At 47.1% G+C, this 12,888-nt stretch overlaps 4 protein-coding genes across 4 annotated transcripts; 2 read left to right on the top strand and 2 right to left on the bottom strand.

Moving 5' to 3' along the window:
• Positions 1-38: 38 nt before the first annotated feature.
• Positions 39-4,676, top strand: F5147DRAFT_719657 (RecF/RecN/SMC). Its single transcript, XM_041438764.1, has 17 exons — positions 39-123; positions 181-270; positions 327-431; positions 489-685; positions 733-1,107; positions 1,157-1,852; positions 1,900-2,039; positions 2,089-2,872; positions 2,926-3,124; positions 3,178-3,425; positions 3,485-3,781; positions 3,830-3,907; positions 3,960-4,044; positions 4,096-4,145; positions 4,200-4,242; positions 4,290-4,453; positions 4,503-4,676. Exons 1-17 carry the CDS (start codon positions 84-86, stop codon positions 4,518-4,520), a joined length of 3,609 nt encoding a protein of 1,202 aa, XP_041287594.1. The 5' UTR covers positions 39-83; the 3' UTR covers positions 4,521-4,676.
• Positions 4,677-4,811: 135 nt separating this feature from the next.
• F5147DRAFT_719647 (chaperonin 10-like protein) lies at positions 4,812-6,673 on the bottom strand. Its single transcript, XM_041438763.1, has 7 exons — positions 6,426-6,673; positions 6,329-6,365; positions 6,209-6,270; positions 5,997-6,146; positions 5,576-5,945; positions 5,295-5,516; positions 4,812-5,243 (listed from the first exon to the last, which is right to left on the bottom strand). The coding sequence occupies exons 1-7, from the start codon at positions 6,506-6,508 to the stop codon at positions 4,908-4,910; spliced, it is 1,260 nt and encodes a 419-aa protein (XP_041287593.1). The 5' UTR covers positions 6,509-6,673; the 3' UTR covers positions 4,812-4,907.
• A 267-nt stretch (positions 6,674-6,940) lies between these two features.
• F5147DRAFT_719640 (uncharacterized protein) lies at positions 6,941-11,160 on the bottom strand. The gene is made up of 22 exons (XM_041438762.1): positions 11,099-11,160; positions 10,895-11,024; positions 10,696-10,835; positions 10,532-10,640; positions 10,463-10,479; positions 9,918-10,415; positions 9,687-9,863; positions 9,564-9,635; positions 9,372-9,506; positions 9,233-9,320; positions 9,047-9,186; positions 8,903-8,994; positions 8,608-8,851; positions 8,517-8,551; positions 8,393-8,468; positions 8,275-8,345; positions 8,166-8,224; positions 7,961-8,107; positions 7,770-7,912; positions 7,598-7,720; positions 7,474-7,548; positions 6,941-7,420 (listed from the first exon to the last, which is right to left on the bottom strand). Exons 2-22 carry the CDS (start codon positions 10,950-10,952, stop codon positions 7,307-7,309), a joined length of 2,613 nt encoding a protein of 870 aa, XP_041287592.1. The 5' UTR covers positions 10,953-11,024; positions 11,099-11,160; the 3' UTR covers positions 6,941-7,306.
• Positions 11,161-11,192: 32 nt separating this feature from the next.
• On the top strand, positions 11,193-12,873 carry F5147DRAFT_719620 (uncharacterized protein). Its single transcript, XM_041438761.1, has 6 exons — positions 11,193-11,314; positions 11,376-11,503; positions 11,568-11,687; positions 11,745-11,853; positions 11,909-12,445; positions 12,495-12,873. Exons 1-6 carry the CDS (start codon positions 11,279-11,281, stop codon positions 12,735-12,737), a joined length of 1,173 nt encoding a protein of 390 aa, XP_041287591.1. The 5' UTR covers positions 11,193-11,278; the 3' UTR covers positions 12,738-12,873.
• Positions 12,874-12,888: the final 15 nt, after the last annotated feature.

The raw sequence follows: 12,888 nt of genomic DNA, 5'->3' as shown, positions 1-12,888 counted from the left end.
TTGTACCACGTGTCACACGCGCCACTACGGGTCTACCAGATACTTATTACTATACAGCACGCGTTGAATACGCGCCAGCTTTGATGTATATTAAGACCTTGACAATTCAGGGATTCAAGTCTTGTAAGTTTGACCATTCTTTATCCCGCAATATCTCACTTTGCACACTGTTTATACCAGACCGTGATCAGACACAGATAGAGCCCTTCTCTCCTCGTCATAATGTCGTCGTAGGTAGGAATGGCTCAGGCAAGAGCAATTTCTTTGCAGGTGCCCGTTGTACCTCTGAACTATTTCTCTCGATCTTACTCCTACACCCCCCTTAGCCATTCGCTTTGTATTGTCCGATGCATACACCTCTATGTCCAGAGAGGAGCGGCAGGCTCTCCTGCATGAAGGTGTTTCTGTCACGACTACACTATCTGCATACGGTACAATTTTTTTTTTTACTTTTAACTCTATCACCCTTTCTCATACTTGCAACCCAGTTGAAATTATTTTTGACAACTCTGATAATCGATTTCCAACTGGTCGTGAAGAAGTCATTTTAAGACGTACCATCGGTCTCAAGAAGGATGAATACAGTCTCGACAAGAAAAGCGCTAGCAAAGCTGATGTCATGAATCTCCTCGAGAGTGCAGGATTCTCAAAGTCCAATCCATATTACATCGTTCCGCAAGGACGAGTACGTGCTACCTAACTCTCCCATACTCTTCTAACAGAATCTTTCAGATCACTGCCCTTACAAATGCAAAGGACCACGAGCGCCTTGCCCTACTGAAAGAAGTTGCTGGCACCAAAGTCTACGAACAACGTCGTACCGAATCTCTTCGTATCATGGCCGAGACCGATGCCAAACGCACAAAGATCAATGAACTTATTGACTACATCGACTCTCGCCTTACAGAGCTGGAGGAGGAGAAGGAAGAGTTGCGCGAGTTTCAGGACAAAGACAAAGAGCGTCGGTGTCTCGAGTATGCACTGTATCAGAGAGAGTTGGAGGAGGTTGGAGAAGCTTTGGAGGAGATCGATGAAGAGAGGCGAGGAGAAGTGCACGGTGCCAACGTAAGGAGAGAGCAGTTTGATACCAGGGAGAAGGAGATACAGGTCTGTCCAACCTTCTCTCTCATTGAGTCTACTATTGACACAGCCATAGCGCCTAGAGCAACAAATCTCGCAAGCGAAACATTCTCTCCGGTCTCTCCAAATATCACGGAAAGACGCACACTCCGAGCTCAATGAATTCATCCGTGCTCGTACAGAACTCGAATGCATTGTTGCCGATCTCCGTGCAACAGGCGATCGTGACGATAGTGCACTCAAACAAGAGCTTGCGTCCGTACAAGAAGTCACGCAGGGCAAAGAGCGCGAACTACGTGAATTGATTCCACAATGGGAGAAAGCCCGCACAAATGAAAGTGCAGAAAAGCGTAAGATGGAAGAGGCTCGTACCCAGCTTAACGCGCTCTTTGCAAAGCAAGGTCGTGTCAACCGCTTCCGCACAAAGGCAGAGCGCGATACATACCTCAAGCAGGAAATTGCGAGTATGGAGGTATATCAACGGGCTCGTTCTGCAGCGCTCGATTCCACTCGCAAAGATGCCACACAGAAAATGCAGAACGTTGCTGAGATGGAGCGGAGAATCGATAACATTCAGGGGAGCTTGGAAGATGGTAGAACGCGTGTGAAAGACATTGGAGAGCAGGTCACAACACTCAAAGAGCAGCAGACCGAACTTATTGAGCGCAGGAAGGAGTTGTGGCGTGAGGACACCAAGTTGGATGGGCTACTTGCGCATGCCGGTGACGAGTTGAGGGCCGCTGAGCGCAACCTTGCGGGTATGATGGACAAAGTGAGTATGCGCGCCCTCGATTGATGAATATTCGTTTATTGTTTTAGGACACTGGCTCTGGTCTCCGCGCCGTTGACAGGATCGCAGAGCGACACAACCTGGAGGGTGTATATGGTCCATTGTACCGTCTTTTCGAGATACCAGACTCGACATTTAGCACCGCTATCGAACTTACCGCTGGGAACAGGTACACCGCCCCATTTGCATCGATCTCTACTTATGCTTACGCCTGACAGTCTCTTCCACGTCGTAGTCGATACCGATGCGACTGCACAGAAGGTCCTCGACATCATGCTACGAGAAAAGAACGGCCGTGTGACCTTCATGCCTCTCAATCGCCTCAAACCAAAACAGCCCACTATCCCTCCAAATCAAGACGCCCTTCCTCTCCTCGAGAAGCTCTCGTATGATTCTGCGCATGGCAAGGCATTCCAGCAGGTGTTTGGAAAGACTTGGGTATGCCGCGACCTTACGGTTGCTGCTGCGTATGTCAAGAGTCACGGCGTTAACACCATCACACTGGACGGTGATAAGGTTGATCGTAAGGGTGCTCTTACAGGTGGTTACCACGACGTGCGCCGCTCGCGCATTGAAGCCGTTAAGAATGTAGCGACATGGCGCTCCAAGTTTGAGGCGGAAGATAAGCGTGCCAAAGAAGTTAAAGCTGCCATCACCACGCTTGAGCAGGAGATCACGAAGGTGACAGGGAAGATTCAAGTCCTTAGCGTTCAGCAGGCGCAAGCAAAGGAAGCACGCGAGGTCCTCCTTTCGGACTCGCTATCGTTCTCGAGGGAGCGCGAGAGATTGAGCGAGGGTGTTGTAGCTCTGGAAAATGAAGCGGATGAATTAGAGACGGAACTGAGCGGCATTGTACAGCGGCTGCAGGGGTACCGCACTGAGCTTGCGAGCCCCCTTACACGGGCACTGACTGATGACGAAGCCAATCTGATCGATACTCTTGGTCAACAAGTGGATGAAAGGCGCAAGCGAGTGCTCGAGCTCAGCAAATCGAGAATGGAAGTAGGTGCACTAGCAAACTCCATTCTGGACCACATAACTAATATCACGCATAGCTTGATAGCAGTAAAAACCTCTTGGAAATCGAGCTTAATGAAAGCCTCCGGCGGAAAGAGAACGAGCTGCAGGCAACATTGCAGTCATTGGGTGACTCGGCGAATGGAGAAGTGTCATCCGCCGATAATCTGGATGCGCGATTGCGTGAACTCAAGTCCCTCGATGCTTCTATATCCACTTCGACAAAGCGCGCACAAGGTTCGCTCCTGACTAGTTCATTGTGTCTGCGTATACCAAATGTATTCTCACAGAGGCAGAAAAGGATTTCGATAAATTGACGGCTGACCTACAGGATCTTCGATCCAACTTGGAGAAGGCCCAGAATCAACAATCGGAGGATAGTCGCAGTGTCACGAAACTGCAGAAGAATACTGAGCGGTACCTAGCTAAGAAACAGATGCTTGTCGGTCGTAAGGAGGAGTGCAACCGCAATATCCGAGATCTAGGCGTACTTCCAGAGGAAGCTTTTGAGAAGTATACCAACGAAAAACTTGATCGAGTACGGGTTTACCAGCTGTTCATCTCCGAACTTTGTATGCTAATAATCCAACCACTTAGCTGGTGAAGAAACTACACACTGTCAACGAAGGGTTGAAGAAGTTCGCGCATGTGAACAAAAAGGCTTTCGAACAGTATAATTCTTTCACAAAACAGCGAGACCAACTCCTGCAGCGCAGGGAAGATCTAGACAAGTCGGCCACGTCGATCGAGGAGCTAGTACAAGTACTGGACCAGCGAAAGGATGAAGCGATCGAGCGGACATTCAAACAAGTCGCCAGCAATTTTGAAGAGGTCTTCGACAAACTCGTTCCTGCCGGCCGTGGGCGGTTGATCATTCAGCGTCGGATAGACCAGGTAAATAGGACAATTATGCGTCAAATAACTTTGCTTAATCTGCTACAGGATGAAGATGAAGCTATGGACGAAGGAGATGATACACAGCAAAGTAGCATTGACAATTACACTGGCATATCGATAAAGGCAATTGTTTTACGACTGCTGTGCTATTTCTACTTAATGTATGGTATGATAGGTATCCTTCAACTCCAAGGTCGATGAAGGACTTCGGATACAGCAGCTATCAGGGGGTCAAAAATCCCTCGTCGCACTCGCAACAGGTAACCGTATTTCTGTCAGAGACAACCATGTTTTTGAGCTTTTCCCTCCAGTTTTCGCCATCCAGAAATGTGATCCAGCTCCTTTCTACTTATTTGATGAGGTGCGTTGAGATAATTACACTGGATATGCTGCTTGATTACGTTGTTTCGCGTAGATCGACGCAAATCTGGACGCGCAGTATCGAACTGCTGTCGCAAGTAAGTGCCCTGTAGCACATCACAAATCGATGCTGATCCCTGTCCAGACATGATCAAATCTCTTTCACATTCAGCTCAGTTCATTACGACTACTTTCAGGCCAGAAATGTTGGTCACTGCGGACAAGTTTTATGGTGTGCTCTTCAACAATCAGAAAGTCAGTTCCATCAGAAGCATCAAGCGAGAGGAGGCTATGGAGTTCGTGGACCAGGTTTGTCCTTTGTTTTCTACTTGTCGGATTGTAACCAGTATTTTTTTAGGAGGCCCAAGCTCAATAATTATTCATATAACTCTGCGTCGCCCAAACATCAAACAAAGTGTTCTCTTACCATACGCTATATAATATTTCTTCGCTTCTCGTGTTTTCGCAATTATCCTGTACTAGAGACGAGGCCCTGTCAGAATTTTCAGCTCAGCGTTCGATTTCACCTCTCCAGCTGCATCTGTCCGAGTTTTTTTATCGTTTGGAGATATGTGAGAGCGCACTGGTATGTGCCTATGACTTGAGCAAAGTAAGCAGTGTTGGATATGAGTGTCACCTCCCTTAGAGGTAACACTTATTTCATTAGTAGAGAAAGAGCCATTTGGATTTCCAATGCCCAATGTAACACCTGTGTCTTGTGCAATTCGTAAAGCAACGCCGGACAGCTCCTGGCTCGTATATACTACTTGAATGGATCGAATAAAACCTTACCGCATTTCCCTTTGTCAAAGTCGTCATATATCTGCACTGCATCATCTAAACTCGCAATTTTCTCCACCAAGCTCGTTTCCCCACCCACCGATCCCAGTACATCCTGCCTTTTCAGGAGTAGTTCCAGTGCCATTGGGAACATAGCACGCACTGGACACCGACCAAAGTCAAGTGATACATTCTTGTCGTAAAGCTCAACCCCTTTATACGGCACAGTATGGTCACTGTGAACCCCAACAGAATTGATACAGCCAAACGGCCGTACAAGTTCGTAAGCTAGCCGAAGCGCACTGGTATTACCAACAACCTTCGAGTGATGATTCAAGTCAAGGTCTACAGCAGGTTGCATGGAGCTCACTTCTAGAACAGCGTTGCAACCGAATCCCTTGGTCAAATTTGCAACAAGTTCTTTGACATTGTTGGTGTCAGCTACTTGAAATTCACCAAACTGGTGGTTGCCGCCGATAATTGAGTATATCGATGCCATTTTTGCCCTCCTGGCTTCATTCGGGTCAATGGCTATCACATTGAACTTCAGCTTTCGCGTGACAAGCATGTCAAGAAGAGCGATACACGTGCACTAGTGAGGGCATGACGACCATATCAAAACATGGTGTTGGGTAAGCACAGTGAACTCACCACCCCCACGGGGCCAAGCCCTATCACCGCCATAGTCAATGATGTATCTTCTTCCAAGAAGGGTAAAAATGAAGCATTTCCGATCTGCGGCGGACTCGCACTAAGCGGATAAGGTTGTCTGGTTGTAAAGGGTAAGGTTTTGGCATGACTGAGTGACTGAAATGCGGCAAATACTCCAGTCGGAAGAATATCGCACAGTAACAGCAAAGAGGAGTCGGCAAGCAAAGATCCATCAGGAATGTCTTGCAGACTGTACAAGGTGCCTCCAGCCCGAGGAACGCGAACATATTGAGCTTGTCCTCCTGGAGTCAGAGGAGTGCCAAATAGGCGGGACTCGACGCAACGGCACGTAAATCCTACTCTGCAAAAACTGCAGCACATGTGAATACTAGTTGAGGCTGGCAAAACAAAACTGACGTACTGGCACTCTCCACAAGAGACAGTAAACGGCGAGACAATCTTATCGCCGATATGAAGTGTGGAATACAAGTGCGGACGACCTGTAGAGCTGGGATGAAAACTCGCACCGAGGGCAACAACTTCACCGATGAACTCATGGCCCATGATGCAACTGCCAACAAAATATATCTATTGAGTTCAGAAGGCACACTGATAATGATTGGATTTATTTACGGTTCCGTGAGCCTCGCTGTTCCACGGTACATATGTAAATCACTACCGCATAGCCCAGCAAGCTTTGGGTGCGTGCATTAAAACTCAAGAGTTGATGAAGTTTGCTGCACATCTGCGAACCTGAATCTTTACTATCGCATCATCTGGGTGCTCAATCCTTGAAACAAAATGCAACTCAGTGCGATCCTATGATGCCACAAGCGAGAAATCAACATACTTTGGAATGGGAAGGGTTTCGATACGGATATCATAAGAGGGCGGGTGCCACCGCACAGCACGTTGTGAAGTCACAGAAGTCATGGGAGTCTTGTTGGATTTGATCACTGCACAGTTGGACAAATTACGCTGAGCGGCTGTGGTCAGGCTGATTGGATTGATGGAAACTGATAATGATTATTTGTGGCTTAGTATGCGCCAAAAACTATAGGAATAATATATAGGCTAGAAGACCTCATGACTCTCACCGGGTCACTTGATGTTGCTGGAACATAGACGTCTAGACTCGTGATCTCACGTAGGTAGCCCGAGCTGTGCATGTGACCTAACCGGAATGTCCCGTGCCGCCAATTTTGACACCGTCAATGCCGCACACGATGCATAGTATGCATGATCTCGTGCACAAACTTCGACTTGTGTTCTTCGTGTATTCATCGGGCTAGTTCAATTTCATTATTTCATACGTATACTAGGTCTAGACATATGTTCAGTTACTGTAACTATTTCTCTTTCTTTGTCGAATTAATTTTCGACTGAACCGTGCACATCGCCCTGTGTCACAATATAGCTACGCCACTGGACCATAGTAAGCCGGGCTGATCTCGAACCCGGCTGGAACAAGGCTGGAACTTACGGATATCAGGATGAACGTCATACATGCACGTACAACTCAGTTGAATAGCGGTCAAGTGACTGATAAGTTTGGAACGAATGTATGTGAATTCGTTCTTACGAGGTTTCAGCAAGTTGCACAACTTGTGACTGTATGTGGTTGCAAATAGAGCCTACGGTAATTAACTGTCCACAATATCCTCTTGTAGAATTTCAAAAAAAGAAATTATAATAGGGAGCGCGTACGTGCATATCAAGACCAAGCATTTTTCACTCGGTCGGGGCATGAAAATTTGTAGCTATCGATAAGAAACGCTTTATGACCGACTTTCCTCTAGATAAATTATCCAGAGAAATGCGTTCATTAGGCAAATGAGCTTGGTCCTTGGTTGCTGATAATTAGCTTCAAGGAATAAAACAGTCAAGACTGGACGCACCGTGCTTTGTCCTAGTGGGAGGTGAAGTGCTGGGCAGCCAAATTCTTTCTCTAGATAAGGAATCGATGGGATGGACTTCATAAGCAGTGAGCAAGAGGAAGCCTGATCCACGCAAATCACTCACGCCACCCTCTCGGATGAGTAATGGCTCTACATTCCATTCATCGTGCACAGCAGCCTTGAGTGCTTTGAACCAGGGGCCATCCAAATTGCCGAGCCACCAATCGGCCGTGCGGTCAATGCTCACCTATGAGATATCGTGAGCCGTAGAATCATGGATAACATGTATCACGCACAGAAAGCTGATTAGGTGATTGGAATTTGTCGAAGATCCCTCTAAGATGATTAACCAAAGACTGAGCAATGGTTTGCAAATCCTGATCTGGAACAATGCGGAGGGACACCTTCGCAGTGACCTTTCCCGGGATTACAGTTGAGTCTTGGCATGATGAGTAACATTCAGATAAGAGTGGAATGCCTGACTTACTCCTAGGTCCAGATACGTCTATATCATGTACAGTCAAGGACGGCTCACTCCATCGCGAAGATAGCACAGAGCCAGGCGTTTGGGTCACATTGGACAAAACGTCGTACAATTGCTTTTCGGCCTCGGTCTGATGGCGAACAGGGTTGTCTGTGAACGTCACATCAGCCTAGCCAACCAAAATCGATGCGCAGTGGATGTGACGAACAAAAATTTGGTATAGTCACCTTTCCCTCACCATCCATCAGAGTTCCGAGAAGGCGAATCCTGATATTAACGTGAGTCCGGATCTGACCATTGGGGTTTCTTTAACCTACATATCAAACATTGGCTCCGGGGCAGCACCTCCTTCGACACCAGAGTGCAAGTCTGGTACACCACTTGTTATCTGCACTACATGTCAGCTTGAGGTACCGTAATAGCGAAAGTTCGTACCTCCACTGTTGAGTGTACGACACCGCGAAGACCATATGTAATACAAGGATGATGTTCAGAAATCCAGGTCGAGTTACTACCGCAAATGAATAAAAAGAAAGGGAGATGATCGATACCAACATACCTGAGTAAGATGGCATCTATGTTCCCGATCTGGTGCTGAAAAATAACGGAAATGAGCGTGGTCGTGTGAGCGTAATATGACGCGATCCCACTTTGTGTTCTTTTATTGCATCAACAAATCCAACACTTCCAGTCTCCTCCTCACCCTCGATAAGAAAAACAAGATCAATGCCAAGAGCGCGGTCTTGAAGAAGTTCGGCAGCAGCGCAAGCCACAGCCATAATAGGGCCCTTATTATCCGTCACCCCTCGTCCATACAGATAACCGTTACGGCCTGTCACAGTGAAGGGATCGGTATCCCACCCATCCGGAGGGGCAGAAATAACGTCGTAGTGCCTGTTGTTTAAATTATGAGGGGACATGAGACTTATGAAACAGATGTAGTACCCGTAAAATAGTATTCTTGGCTTTGGATGTTTCCCTTCAGTTCCATGAAAAGTCCCTAGAACAAGGGGACTTCCGGCTTCGCGCGTAGGTAGCTGAGATGCTGTATATAAGCAAAAAATGCTGGGACGAAACGAGTAAATTTACCAGAGTCGACTGAGCACCTAGCTGGTTCAAGCCCTTCTTCAGCCAAATTGCGGCTTGACGACAGTCTTCTCTATGATTCGGGTCGCTGCTTACACTCGGTATTGACACGAACTTGGAGAGTGCATAAGTCATTGTATCTCCTATAAAATTGAGTGATTGAGGGGCATAGATCGCAACATGACATGCCTTGGGTAACATCTGAATCGGATATCAACGCGCTGGTCTCGTGCAACTGGGAAAGGTTGACCTCGGCTTCTGGAGTAATTGCCCAAACCTGCAGGCTGTCAGTATTCATAAGTCATCAACAAACACTACGACACAACACCTTAACGAAACCATCGTTCGCCCCAGTAATGAGACAAAACGACTTGCGATCAGACGAACAGGAGACAACAGAGGAGAGCACAATACCGTCGTGAGCTTCCCACGACGCTATGCAATCAAACGAAGAAGACCATCTCTGTCAGGTACAAAGGTAATTCAGGTGGTGACGAAAAAAGTAACCTTCCACGCCTACATGAATGTGACCATTGGCAGAGCATGTGTAAAGATCAGACTGCATGATCGATAGCGAAAGGACGTCGACATTCTGGTATATAAATATGAGGTTCCGCACTAAAATATACATGGATGCGCCTACTTCTTGAACAATGATCGATCTAACAAGAGTCCGTGTTTCGAAGTCAAGCACCTTCACGTGCCCATCTTGGCATCCAGCATATATTGTCTCCCCGGAAGCAACGATCGAAAGCACAGCACCATGCTGACAGTCGAAAGAGTGCATCATGTTGAGACCGGATGGGTTGCAGCGCCAAATCTATCAACAGTACGAAGTCGGCTGACGCATCCCTTAACTTGAGATGAGACAAACCTTGACGGTTTCATCCCCACTTCCAGTGACGAGATAATAACTCTGCGCCGGCTTTTGTGCAAGGTATCCTGTGCCTTCCCTTGTCGAAGGCAAAAGAGCCATGCAATATATGTAGCCAAAATGAGCAGAGTCGATGACATTCGCTGCTGAGATATTTATCAAAGCGTTAGTCCCAACGAATGCGCCCTGACTGATTGAGGAAGACAAGCTGAAGTTGTTAGCTTGAAGATCCGCAGGGCGATGGGTGTATTGTGGATAACTATCGAAGAATTTGTGGACTTTACGAGTTGGAGTTGATGTGCCTGAGCCCCATTGCTCTTCCACGTGTCGGTCGAGCTGAAACTTACAGAACCCTTGCCATTGAAGCGAAGTGTTCTGACAACCAATGTAGATGATCTGCATTGCGGGGTTCCAAGCGAGAGAGAATAAATCGCCTGCTCCCGTTTCAAGGTATGGATTCAGGATGTAGACTGGCAGAAAGGTTACTGTGGACCATACCTGACTTCCGTCAGTGGAAGCCTACCTATCAAAGGAGATAAACATACTCTGACAGTACTGTCACCTAGTCATAGTGCTAAGAAGATGGTAAATGAAAGTATTCGGAGAAGACCTACCTGAAGCACTAAAAAGCCAGCCTTTCTCCTCCGCAAGCTCAAGGGCCAGTATGCTTCCGCTATGACCACGAAGGGAAGTCTTGAGCGTAAACTTGTGTCTATCCCAGACCTTGGATAGCATAGCCATTAGAATAATGACTTGATCAGTAAGCCCTGGCACACACCGCAATATCTTGACCTTGTCCACCAGTAAAGATATGGTCGGCATTCGCCATTAAACTGAGGACAGATTTATTTTCATCTCCAAGGGAGTGTAGCAAGCGAGGAAGCGGCGCAGCTGAGCTGATGGGACGGCTAACGGACGCTTGTCCATCGCGTGGAATGTCAGGATTAGTCGAGAGTGACATGGTGGAGTAAACGTACGATGGGGAACTACTGTTGTGCTGGCACCGCTGGCCCGAGGTAGCGATACATTTGCCATTATAAGACAGATGCTCCCCGCTCAAGTGCCGACACTGCTAAGGCTCCTTAAGTCAAGAAATGAATTGGGTCTAATGGAAGCTGTTGAGCAGACAAAATAATGAAAGCTGTCTTGTGAAAATAGCGAATACCGTATACATACCTAATTAGCTCGCCTTCAATACTCACGCCTGCGCTGATCGCGTGGCGCCGTACACTGGGGACTGAGGATATCATATTTCATAAGACCTGACTCGATTTGTACTTATATCATTACTCTTGGCTTTACGTTAGCTGACTTACCACGGCTTTTTACCGCTGCCAGCAGCACCTTTGACGCCAAATCCTATGGCATCAGATAGAGCGAAAATAGCGAAAGATCAGGTGAGTTGTCGTCAACATTGCTCATTTCAGGCGTCATCCTCTTACGGCTTCCGCTTTACAGGGCAATGCAGCCTTCAAGACGGGTGATTACCCAGCTGCGATCGGCCATTATACGTCCGCAATTCTTGCGAATGCCAATGACCCGACATTTCCTCTCAACCGTGCAGCAGCGTACTTGAAACTAGGCAAGTACGTTCATTTTGTTATATATCACTCATAAGTCTGCCACCAATTAACCAACCTGTGTTTATAGGAATGAGGATGCAGAACGAGATTGTACGACCGTTTTGAAGCTGAGCCCCAACAATGTAAAAGCTCTATTTCGGAGAGGTCAGGCTCGAAAGGCTCTCGGTTGTTTGGATCAAGCCCGTGCAGGGGAGTACAATATTTTCCACGCAGAAATAATGAAGAATTTCAACATTCATCTCATAGATTTCGTGGGGGCATCCGAATTGGAACCCTCAAATCAGTCTGTGAAGCAGGAGCTTTTAGAAGTCGAGAAATTAATTCAACAGCATAAGCAAAAGCATGACAGTGCAGTGGGTACTGCAAACATTACAAACCGTGATTGTTGAAGCGACTTCTGACCCACAGAATACCCCTCGCTCAATAACTGTACCGTCAGGGGCTACTCTAGCGATAAAGCGGAGGCGCGTTCCAATAGAGATCGTCGAGGAAGCGTCTAGAGCGTCACATCATCATGGTGCAGAGCTCGCAGTAGAAGATGCTGAAAAGCAGCTTAAAGGTCTCGGAGATCATGGGCTGCTACAGCCGATTTCTTCCCGAGCGTTACCTCGGAGTAATGAACCCAGTTCATCAAGCATCAAACCAGATCAGAGCACTATGCCACCTCCACCGAAGCAAGTTACTTCAGCAAAAACAGAAAGTTTCAAAGACGCAAAGCAGTTACGGGACACTGCAAAGCCATCACGCATTGGTGGGGGGATATTCCGGCCATCTGGCAACCATACAGTGTTTGCTAGGGATGATAAATTGACCGGCGTAGCTCCAGTAACAACTTCGCTTCCAGCCTTGGTCAACACTGTCCCACAAGCTCCTATGACTCTTTTTAACTTCACAAAGATGTGGGAATCTCACATGAAAGACGAAGATCGTTGGAACATCTTCTCTGTATGTAATTCGACCTCTCTGCCCCACATTTCTAACCTGAATTGTTCAGAGAATACCACCATTGTCCCTTCCTAAGATGTTCCAGGCATCGCTGGAGCCAGTTTTGCTTTCATCAATACTTCAGCATTTTGAACGAGTCATAGATCTACAAATCGCGGCTCCTAGTGATGTGCGTGAATACTTGGTGTCGTTATCAAAAGTCCAGCGGTTTGGCACGATTATGCTATTCATGAACAAGGAGGAGAAAACACTTTTAAAGGGGCTTTGGGAGACATGTGGTTCGAAGGCTTGATATATAACCTGATTGTTGCGTAAAATTAATAGTCACAGCATCGATGCACTGTCATACACATGTAGATATTATTCCAACGTGGCTTTGTGATAGTGCTGAGAAACCACTAGTACCTGACTAAGCTGGAGTATGTATATCACAGCACTGTAGT

The sequence above is a fragment of the Suillus discolor genome (assembly GCF_016758755.1).
Source record: "Suillus discolor strain FC423 chromosome Unknown F5147scaffold_78, whole genome shotgun sequence".
Lineage (NCBI taxonomy): Eukaryota > Fungi > Basidiomycota > Agaricomycetes > Boletales > Suillaceae > Suillus > Suillus discolor.
The sequence above is the reverse complement of the archived record's forward strand: the minus strand, read 5'-3'. Positions and strand labels throughout refer to the sequence as shown.

What these genes read in the sequence shown, in the direction of transcription:
- F5147DRAFT_719620 (XM_041438761.1), top strand. Translation starts at nt 11,279, where the DNA reads ATGGCATCAGATAGAGCGAAAATAGCGAAAGATCAG. An exon ending in CGAAAATAGCGAAAGATCAG is followed by an intron (nt 11,315 to 11,375) that starts GTGAGTTGTCGT and finishes TCCGCTTTACAG; the next exon opens with GGCAATGCAGCCTTCAAGAC. An exon ending in AGCAAAAGCATGACAGTGCA is followed by an intron (nt 11,854 to 11,908) that starts GTGGGTACTGCA and finishes TCTGACCCACAG; the next exon opens with AATACCCCTCGCTCAATAAC.
- F5147DRAFT_719647 (XM_041438763.1), bottom strand. Translation starts at nt 6,508, where the DNA reads ATGACTTCTGTGACTTCACAACGTGCTGTGCGGTGGCACCCGCCCTCT. An exon ending in ATGCGATAGTAAAGATTCAG is followed by an intron (nt 6,271 to 6,328) that starts GTTCGCAGATGT and finishes ACGCACCCAAAG; the next exon opens with CTTGCTGGGCTATGCGGTAG. An exon ending in ACAGCGAGGCTCACGGAACC is followed by an intron (nt 6,147 to 6,208) that starts GTAAATAAATCC and finishes TTTTGTTGGCAG; the next exon opens with TTGCATCATGGGCCATGAGT.
- F5147DRAFT_719640 (XM_041438762.1), bottom strand. Translation starts at nt 10,952, where the DNA reads ATGGCAAATGTATCGCTACCTCGGGCCAGCGGTGCCAGCACAACAGTA. An exon ending in ATAGATGCCATCTTACTCAG is followed by an intron (nt 8,469 to 8,516) that starts GTATGTTGGTAT and finishes CATTTGCGGTAG; the next exon opens with TAACTCGACCTGGATTTCTG. An exon ending in TCGTACACTCAACAGTGGAG is followed by an intron (nt 8,346 to 8,392) that starts GTACGAACTTTC and finishes CATGTAGTGCAG; the next exon opens with ATAACAAGTGGTGTACCAGA.
- F5147DRAFT_719657 (XM_041438764.1), top strand. Translation starts at nt 84, where the DNA reads ATGTATATTAAGACCTTGACAATTCAGGGATTCAAGTCTT. An exon ending in GACTACACTATCTGCATACG is followed by an intron (nt 432 to 488) that starts GTACAATTTTTT and finishes CTTGCAACCCAG; the next exon opens with TTGAAATTATTTTTGACAAC. An exon ending in ACATCGTTCCGCAAGGACGA is followed by an intron (nt 686 to 732) that starts GTACGTGCTACC and finishes AGAATCTTTCAG; the next exon opens with ATCACTGCCCTTACAAATGC.